Raw genomic sequence first — 9,734 nt, forward strand, 5'->3', positions numbered from 1 at the left:
AAAAAAAAACAAAACAAAAATAGAATGGTTGTATGGATATTCACCATTAATGTACACAGCTGAAAGCACCATAGTAAAGTCAAAAAGCTGTAACTTGAACCATGGTAAGTTGGGGACTGTATTGGCAAGACCATCCTTTTCTCACGGAATTGTCTAGGCACCTTTGTTGAAAGTGAATTGACCATAAGTGTAAAAGTTTATTTCTAGATTCTCAATTCTGTTCCAATAATCTATATATGTATCTTTATGTCACTGCCACACTGCCTTATAACTGTGGCTTTGTAGTAAGTTTCAAAATCAGATAGTGGAAGTCTTCCAACTTTGTTCTTCTTTTCCAAAATTGAGTTCTTTGCAATTTTACTAAATTTTAAACTCAGTTTGTCAATTTCTACATAAAAGTATGCAGGGACTTTGATGAGGATTACATTAAAATTTTCTTTAATTTTTTTTTTTTTTCTTGTAGAGATGAGGTCTCACTTCATTGCCCAGGCTGGTCTCCTACTCCTAGACTCAAGCAATCCTCCTGTCTCAGCCTCCCAAAGTGTTGAGATTACAGGCATAGCCACTGCATCCAACCCAAAACTGTTCATTAATTTAGAAAGAATTGCCATCTTAACAATACTGAGTCTTCCAATCCATGAATATGGAATATCTATTTATTTAGATATTTTAAAATTTCTCGCAGCAATGTTTTTTGTTTTCAGTGTACAAGAATTGCACTTTCATTAAATTTATGCCTAAATGTGGCTGGGCGCGGTGGCTCATACCTGAAATCCCAGCACTTTGGGAGGCCAAGGCAGGTGGATCACCTGAGGTCAGGAGTTTGAGACCAGCCCACCCAACGTGGCGAAACCCTACCTCTACTAAAAATACAAAAAATTAGCCAGGCGTGGTGGTGGGCGCCTATAATCCCAGCTACTCAGGAGGCTGAAGCAGGAGAATCGCTTGAACCCAGGAGGCAGAGGCTGCAGTGAGCCAAGATTGGGCCACTGCACTCCAGCCTGGGTGACAAGAGAGAAACTCTTGTCTCTTAAAAAAAAAAAAAAATTATGCCTAAATATTATATTATTTTTAATGCCATTGTGAATGGAATTTTCCTTTTTACAGCTTTATTGAAGTATTATTGAGGTACATAAAATTGCACACAATTAATGTATACAAATTTTTTCTCAACATGGGCAAATGTTTTATTCATATATTATATAAAGTTCATTATGCTAATTCATCAGGTACTAATCATTAAACAAAAATCTTTTTAATATTTTTTTTTTGAGACATGGTCTTGCTGTGTTGCCCAGGCTGGAGTGCAGTGGTGTGATCTCAGTTCACTGCAACCTCTGCCTTCCGGGTTCAAGCAATTCTCCTGCCTCAGCCTCCCGAGTAGCTGGGATTACAGATGCATGCCACTACGCCAGGCTAATTTTTTTTATTTTTAGTAGAGATGGGGTTTCACTATGTTGGCTAGTCAGGTCTCGAACTCCTGACCTCAAGTGATCTGCCCATGTCAGGCTCCCAAAGTGCTGGGATTACAGGCGTGAGCCACCGCCCCTGGCCCCCCAAATTTTTTTAACTTATAAGTGTACTTAAAATTTTTTTTTATTTTAAAAGCATGCCAGCCTTGCACAGGGGCCATGCTAATCTTCTCTGTATCGTTCCAATTTTAGTGTATGTGCTGAAGTGAGCACAACAAATTTTTTAATAGATAAAAAATATTGTATATATGTATTGTGTACATGTTGTTTTGAAATATGTAAACACTATGGAAAGACTAAATCAGGCTAATTAACATATGCATTACCTCAAATACTTGTCTTTTTTTGTGGTGAGAACACTTAAAATCTACTGTTTTAGCAATTTTCAACAACACAATATATTATTGACTATAGTCACCATGTTGTTATACTAGATCTCTTGAACCTATTCCTACTATCGTAGCAATAAGTATCCTTTGATCAACATTTCCATCCCCTACTCTCTCTTGCAAGCTCCTGGTGGCCACCATTCTACTCTCCGAGTTCAACTTTTTTTTAGATTCCACATATAAGTAAGATCATGTGGTATTTGTCTTTCTGTGCCTGACTTATTTCACTGAATATAATGTCCTCTAAGTTCATCCATGTTGTCAAAAATGACAGAATCTCTTTCTTTTTAAGGCTGAATAGTATTACGCTGTATATATATACCACATTTTCTTTATCCATTAACACACTGATGGACACTTAGGTTGATTCCATATCTTGGTTATTGTGAATAATGCAGCAATGAACATTATTGTGGTTCACTGGTGCAGGTATCTCTTCAAGATCCTGATTCAATTCTTTCAGATATATAGATCCAGCAGTGAGATTGTTAGATCATGTAACAGTTTTAGTTTCTTGAGGAACTTCCATACTGTCTTCCACAGTGGTGGCACCATTTTAAATCCCCACCAAATGTGTACAAGCGTTCCAATTTCTCTATATGCTTGCCAATATTTACCTTTTCTTTCTTTTGATAACAGCCATCCTAACATGTGAGGTGATATCTCACTGTGGCTTTGATCTGTATTTCCCTGATGATTAGTGATTTTGAGCACCTCTTTTTTTTTTTTTTTTTTGAGATGGAGTCTCGTTCTTGTTGTTGCCCAGGCTGCGGTGCAATGGCGCAATCTTGGCTCACTGCAATCTCCACCTCCTGGGTTCAGGCAGTTCTCCTGCCTCAGCCTCCTGAGTAGCTGGGATTATAGGCATGTGTCACCACGCCCAGCTAATTTTTTGTATTTTTTTTAGTAGAGACGGGGTTTCACTTTGTTGACCAGGCTGGTCTTGAACTCCTGACCTCAGGTGATCTGCCAGCCTCGGCCTCCCAAAGTGCTGGGATTACAGGCGTGAGCCACCACACATGGCCTTGAGCACCGTTTCCAAAAAACCAATATACTTGTTGGTTATTTGTATGTCTTCTTTAGAAAAATGTCTATTCAAGTCCTTTGCCCATTTTTTAAATGGGTTATTTAGGGGTTTTTTGGATACTGATGTGTAAGAGTTCCTTATATATTTTAGACATTAACCCCTTATCAGATATATGGTTTGCAAATATTTTCTTCCCTGGAATTGTTTTCTTAATTTCATTAGTGAATTATTCATTTATTTATTTATTGAGAGGATCTCACTCTGTCACCCAGGCTGAAGTACAGCAGTGGAAATGCAGTTCACTGCGGCCTCGACCTGCTGGGCTCAAGTAAATCTCCCACCTTAGCCTCCCAAGTAGCTGGGACCACAGGTGTGCACCACCACCCCCAGCTAATTTTTCATATTTTTGGTAGAGACAGGGTCTTGCCATATTGCCCAGGCTGCTCTCAAACTTCTGGGCTCAAGCAATCCTCCTGCCTCTGCCTCCCAAAGTGTTGGGATTACAAGCATGAGCCATCATGCCAGGCTAGGGCTGAATAAATTAATGAGAGAATAAAAACAGTGTTTTCATGTTTCTTATATGGATGAACTTTAAGTTTTTTAAGTTTTCTGTCATCCTTGTTTTATTTATTTGTTTGTTTGTTTGTTTGAGACAGGGTCTCACTCTGTTGTCCAGGCTGGAGCACTCTGGTGCCATCACAGCTCACACAGCCTTAACTTCCTAGGCTCCAGTGATCCTCCCACCTCAGCCTCCGGAGTAGCTGGCATTATAGACATGCGCCACCATGCCCAGCTAATTTTTTATTTTTTGTAGAGATGAGATCTTGCTATGTTGCCCAGGCTGGTCTCCAACTCCTGGACTCAAGAGATTCTCCCACCTCAGCCTCGCGAAGTGTTGGAATCACAGGTGTGAGCCACCACACCCAGCCTGTATATTTATTTTCAAATATAATCATTTTGATAGCAGGGATATCTTCTTATTCATCTTTGCATTTATGGCAAATAGTAGACAACTTAATAAATGTGTTGAAGAAATGGAATATAGCAAAACTTTGAATTAGCCATTTCTATTAAAAGGGAAAGGAGACCAGTCTGGGTAATGTAGTGAGACCCCCATCTCTACAAAAACATTAAAAAATTAGCTGAGCGTGGTGGTACACACCTGTATTCCCAGCTACTCAGGAGGTTTAAGGTTGTAGTGAGCTATGATCGCACCATTGCACTCCATCTGGAGTGACATGGAGAGACCCTGTGACCACCCCCCAGAAAAAAGGGAAAGAAGAGAGCTTTACTTTTTTCTTTTCTTTTCTTTTGAGACAGTCTCATTCTGTCACCCAGGCTGGAGTATAGTGGTGCAATCTCGGCTCACTGCAGCCTCTGCCTCCCAGGTTCAAGCAATTCTCCTGCCTCAACCTTCTGAGTAGCTGGGATTACAAGCATCCACCACTATGCCTGGCTAATTTTGTATTTTTAGTAGAGACAGGGTTTTACCACACTGGCCAGGCTGGTCTCGAACCCCTAACTTCAAGTGATCCATCTGCCTTAGCCTCCCAAAATGCTGTGATTACAGGTGTGAGCCACTGCGTCCAGCCAGCATTACTTTTTTCAAGGGTTAAGAACATGTCTTTGAATATCTTGATAACTTGCTTGAGTGAATTGTCGTATAAAGTTTTGCACATAGTTGTTGATCGACTGCTAAGTAAGAGGACGCTCATACCGCAAACTCTCAGTACTTGCTCCAAAGAACTTCACAACAAAAGATCTGCAATGTGCTAAGTAATTAATGATTTTATATTTATCCTACAACTTGCTGCTTCTCAAATGTCTAACTAGATCTCTAAACTCATGCCTAGAGGATTAATTTAATGAGTAAAATCAAAGGCAACTGAAAATAACAGTTGGCTGGGCACAGTGGCTCACGCCTGTAATCCCAACAGTTTGGAAGGCAGGCAGGAGTATCGCTTGAGCCCAACAGTTCCAGACTGGCCTGGGCAACATGGCAAAACTCTGTTTCTACAAAAAACTTGAAAAACTAGCCGGGTGTGGTGGTGCATGCCTGTGGTTCCAGCTACTCCAAAGGCTGAGGTGGGAAGATTACTTGAGTCTGCAAGGCCAAGGCTGCGGTGAGTTGTGATTGTGCCACTGCACTCTGGTCTGGGCAACAGAGTGAGATTCTATCTCCAAAAAAAAAAAAAAAAGCGAAAAGAAAGAAAATTACAGTTTAGGAATATAATCCAATGAGTAAGAAGAGCTTTCAAATATACCTTCTATTTAAGATAAAATGAATTTTTATCCTGTTTTATTTAAAAGCTAGAGAGAAGTCAGGCGTGATGGCTCATGTCTATAATCCCAACATTTTGGGAGGTAGAGGCAGCAGTATTGCTTGAGCCCAGGAGTTCAAGACCAGCCTGGGCAACATAGTGAGATTTCATGTTTATAGAAAATACAAAAATTAGCTGGGGCTGGTGATATGCGCCTGTGGTTCCAGCTACTCGAAGGCTGAAGTGGGAGGATACTTGAGCCCAGGAGGTTGAGGCTGCCATGAGTTGTGACCATGCTACTGCACTCCAGCCTGGGTGACAGAGTGAGACTCCATCTCAAATAGATAAATAAATAACAAAAGCTAACAAGCAAAAGTCTAATTCACTTGTAAGACTAATATAAAGTGCTACCACATTAAAAAGACCTCTCGCTGGGCACGGTAGCTCACTCCTGTAATCCCAGTGTTTTGGGAGGCTGAGGCAGGAGGACTGCTTTGAGAAAAAATATACAATTTTAAAACTAGTTTTTGTTTCCTTGTTTAAGAATCAGGGACTTTTCAGACTGTACAGAAAGGAGGGAAGCAGGTCTTCCCTTGGGAGGATGACTGAAAGGCCAGTGGAGGAAAGTTGTCAGCCCATTGTCAGGTCAGCATCAGGCCTTTACCAAGCCTGTTGGCACTAAAAAGTAACAGATCAAGTACTCAAAATGTGAAATATATTTATTTTGAATTTAGAAATTCAAACAACAGTGATACTATTGTATCACATCAGTTATTCAAAAAAATGTGAAATCTCCCAAAAAAAAAAAAAATTAAGAACTTTTAAATCTCCAAGACAGTTTTCAGTTTTATTTGAATTAATCTCCAGTGGAAAATACTGAGGAACAGATCTAAATGACTTAGGGAAAAATAAGTCATAACAGGAAAAATAACATACTAAAACAAATTCAAAATTTTGCTCAATGCTTTGCATTTTTTCCTTATAACAAATATCACCAAATTTTATTTCTGCTCTAAAAATATTAAAAACAAACCAAAAACCTCAGTGTTCTTCCTCATATGTCCACTTCTCAAAGGCTTACAACTTCTCTAACAGTAAGGAAACAAAAAAAGGGACTAATTATTAATTTCTCAATTGCAGGAGACTTTGTTAGGCAAACAGCAAATTGTTAGAGAAGACGGTAAATCAAATGTAGTTTCCAAGAGAGATTATTTTTCTCATGTGTCACAAACTCTACTGAACCTTTCAGGATAACTAGAAAGAACTGTAACACAGAAGAATATGTCTAATGCAAGAGAAAAGATAGAAAAAAGAAATTAAGCTGGGTGTGGTGGCTTACACCTGCAATCCCAGCACTTTGAGAGGCCAAGGCAGGCAGATTACTTGAGCACAGGCATTTGAGAGTATCCTGGGCAACACGGTGAGACCCCATCTCTCCAAAAGATAAAAGAAAATTAGTTGGGCATGGTGGCATACACCTATAGTCTCAGCTACCTGGGAGGCTACAGTGGGAGGATCACCGGAGCCCTGGAGTTTGAGGCTGCAGTGAGCCAAGACTGTGCCACTGCACTTCAGCCTGGGTGACAGTGAGACACTGTCTTAAATTTTTTTTAATGTTAAAAATACATAAATAAAAAAAAAATTAAACACTTCTTAAAAGTCGCTAGAGGGCACAATTTAGTTGTTAAGGAAATGTCAAGTTTTCCATTTGTGGCTTCAAGTTTTTAAGTAACAACAACTTGAAAACCTAACAAAATATACTGGAAAAAAATTATTTTATCTTCCTTCCCAGCTATAACCGCAAAATAAAAGAAAAAGCAAACAATAAGGAGATGCAGTTGACAAGTTAGTCATCTGTAACTCACCTTCAGGAAACATAAAACGTATTTCTCTTTCCGCAGCAGCAAAGTCATTACTCCCATGAAGTGCATTCCTTAGGTCATCTGTGCCATAAATTGCCCTTAGACTAAAAACAAGTTAGAGATGATGTTCATCCAGTCTGACATCTATTCCTTACTTTATATGCATGCATTCCACTTAAGAATTTTACAAAAGCATTGCCACTTCTTACATATGAAAGCTTCACAATTTATGTCAAATTTAAGCTTAAATTTAAGCTTATCTATCTAGATAAGGATCAAATATATTCACGTCTGCAGGAGGAATACACTGGGAAAACAGGAGTTCTCTGGATAAAAACGTGGTGTTGTTTTGTAAGAAGTAAAAAAGCAATGCACATTCAAAAGTGCAAGAACTCAATATCTTCCTATTTCCATACATTAGCAATAATGCTGAAAATTTGAATTTCTGTTCCTGTATCACCATTATTATTTTAACATACCATCCCAATTTTTCCATCTAAAAATCCTACTCCAGTGGCAGTTTAAAGGTTGAGAGAATAAGGGTAATCAACTATAAATCAGACATTCTCTGATGCTTTTTCTGGCATGTAGTATTAAGATAGGCATTTAACACCTTAAAATGTAAAATGGACCCCCAGGCCCCGCTCCCTCCCCAAAAAAAAAAGCTGATTTTGGAAAACTTCCAAATAATAAAACAAAAATTCCCATTACAATGAAATTAGTTTTGTTTTTTTTTTTTTCATTTTCACAGATGGATTCCATTCCCTGCCATCCCCCCAACCCTGAAAATTACCTGTCTGGATGTGTCTCCTTCGCTACTAAGCTATTATTTGGTCCCAAAAGTTCTAACCAATAAGAGATGGCTTTATGTCTAGCTAATATCATGGCGACAAGTGGTCCAGAACTCATGTAAGCTGTTAAATTGGGGAAAAACATTTTTCCATACTGTTCCACATAAAAGTTACTACATTGCTCAGGGCTGAGGTGTAGTTTTCTTCTCTATAAAAGACACAAAGTCAACAAAAGCATTTAAAATGACAGTTCAATGATAGCTCATTAAAATCATTACTAACTTGAAACTAGTACCAATCTGATTATAACTTCGAGGTTTATCTTTGTATTATGAAGAAAGAAAAGGATATAATTAAATGTATGTTGTAAATAAGATAGTAAGAGGAATTACTTCGCCTACTTAAGAAAAATTATGGCCAGGTGCAGAGGCTCATGCCTGTAGTCCTAGCACTTTGGGAGGCCGAGGCCAGCGGATTGTCTGAGCTCAGGAGTTCGAGACCAGCCTGGGCAACATGGTGAAATCCCGTATCTACTAAAATTCAAAAAATTGGCTGGGCGTGGTGGCATGTGCCTGTAGTCCCAGCTACTCAGAAGGCTGAGGCAGAATTGCCTGAACCCGGGAGGTGGAGGTTGCAGTGAGCCAAGACTGCACCACTACACTCCAGTCCGGGCGACAAAGAAAAATTATTCCAGTTAGGCAGCCTCCCTCAGCATATGGTTTGTTAGTAACAAATTTATCACATCTCCTTCTTAAAGTAAATAACTCTTCAATTAATAAAACTGGACTTAATATTTCAAATTCATGTTTCTCTATTTGTGTTACTATTTTGGGAGCTGGTCTCATTAAGTATGAGAAATTATGAGTTATTTCTCATACTTAGAAATAACAGCTAGGCATAGTGGCTCATGCCTGTAATCCCAGCATTTTGGGAGGCCAAGGCGGAAGGATTGCTTCAGCCCAGCCAGGAGTTAGAGAGCAGCCTAAGCAACACAGGGAGACATTGTTTCTATGAAAAATTTTAAAATTAGTCGGGTATGGTGGTGTGTGCCTGTAATCCCCACTACATTAGAGGTAGTGAGCCATGATAACACAATTGCACTCCAGCCTGGGCGATAAAGCAGACCCTGTATCAAATAAACTAACAAAAAAAGTAATATGTAGTATAATGATGCAGTAAAAAAGTTTTTCATTTGAACATGTGTGTTCTTTATTCTGGTTCTGTCATAAATATCTTGATTCACTGTAACATGAAGAAAAATTAGGCCAGGCGAGGTGGCTCAGGCTTGTAATCCCAACACTCTGGGAGGCCAAGACAGGCAGATCACTTGAGGTCAGGAGCTCAAGAACACTCTGACCAACATAGTGAAACCCCATCTCTAATAAAAATACAAAAATTAGGCCAGGCGCAGTAGCTCACGCCTGTAATCCCAGCACTTTGGGAAGCCGAGGTGAGTGGATCACCTGAGGTGAGGAGTTGGAGACTAGTTTGGCCAACACGGTGAAATGCCATCTCTACTGAAAATACAAAAAATTAACCAGGTGTGGTGGCACGCGCCTGTGATCCCAGCTACTCGGGAGGCTGAGGCAGGAGAACAGCTTGAACCTGGGAGGCGGAGGTTGTAGTGAGCCGAGATCATGTCATTGCACTCCAGCTTGGGCAACAAGAGTGAAACTCTGCCTCAAAAAAATAAAAAAATAAAAATCAGCCGGGCATGGTGGTACATGCCTGTAGTCCTAGCTACTCGGGAGGCTGAGGCAGGCCAACAGCTCGAACCCGGGAGGCAGAGGTTGCAGTGAGCCAAGATTGCACCTCTCTACTCCAGCCTGGGTGACACAGCGAGACTCCGCCTAAAAAAAAGAAAAAAGAAAAATCAGGCCGGTGTGGTGGCTCATTCCTGTAATCCCAGCACTTTGAGAAAGAAGAGACAGG

At 39.9% G+C, this 9,734-nt stretch overlaps 1 protein-coding gene across 2 annotated transcripts in view; it reads right to left on the reverse strand.

Annotated features, from left to right (window-relative positions):
* Positions 1–9,734, reverse strand: part of NME5 (NME/NM23 family member 5) — a 26,840-nt gene that overhangs the window by 9,586 nt on the left and 7,520 nt on the right. For both annotated transcript variants that reach the window (XM_011969171.1, XM_011969172.1), the window contains 2 exons: positions 7,805–8,010; positions 7,015–7,115 (listed from right to left, as the gene is read on the reverse strand). In XM_011969171.1, coding sequence (XP_011824561.1) covers positions 7,015–7,115; positions 7,805–8,010 — 307 coding nt within the window. The remainder of the gene's footprint in view (positions 1–7,014; positions 7,116–7,804; positions 8,011–9,734) is intronic.

This window comes from Mandrillus leucophaeus, unplaced genomic scaffold (genome assembly GCF_000951045.1).
Source record: "Mandrillus leucophaeus isolate KB7577 unplaced genomic scaffold, Mleu.le_1.0 Scaffold88, whole genome shotgun sequence".
Lineage (NCBI taxonomy): Eukaryota > Metazoa > Chordata > Mammalia > Primates > Cercopithecidae > Mandrillus > Mandrillus leucophaeus.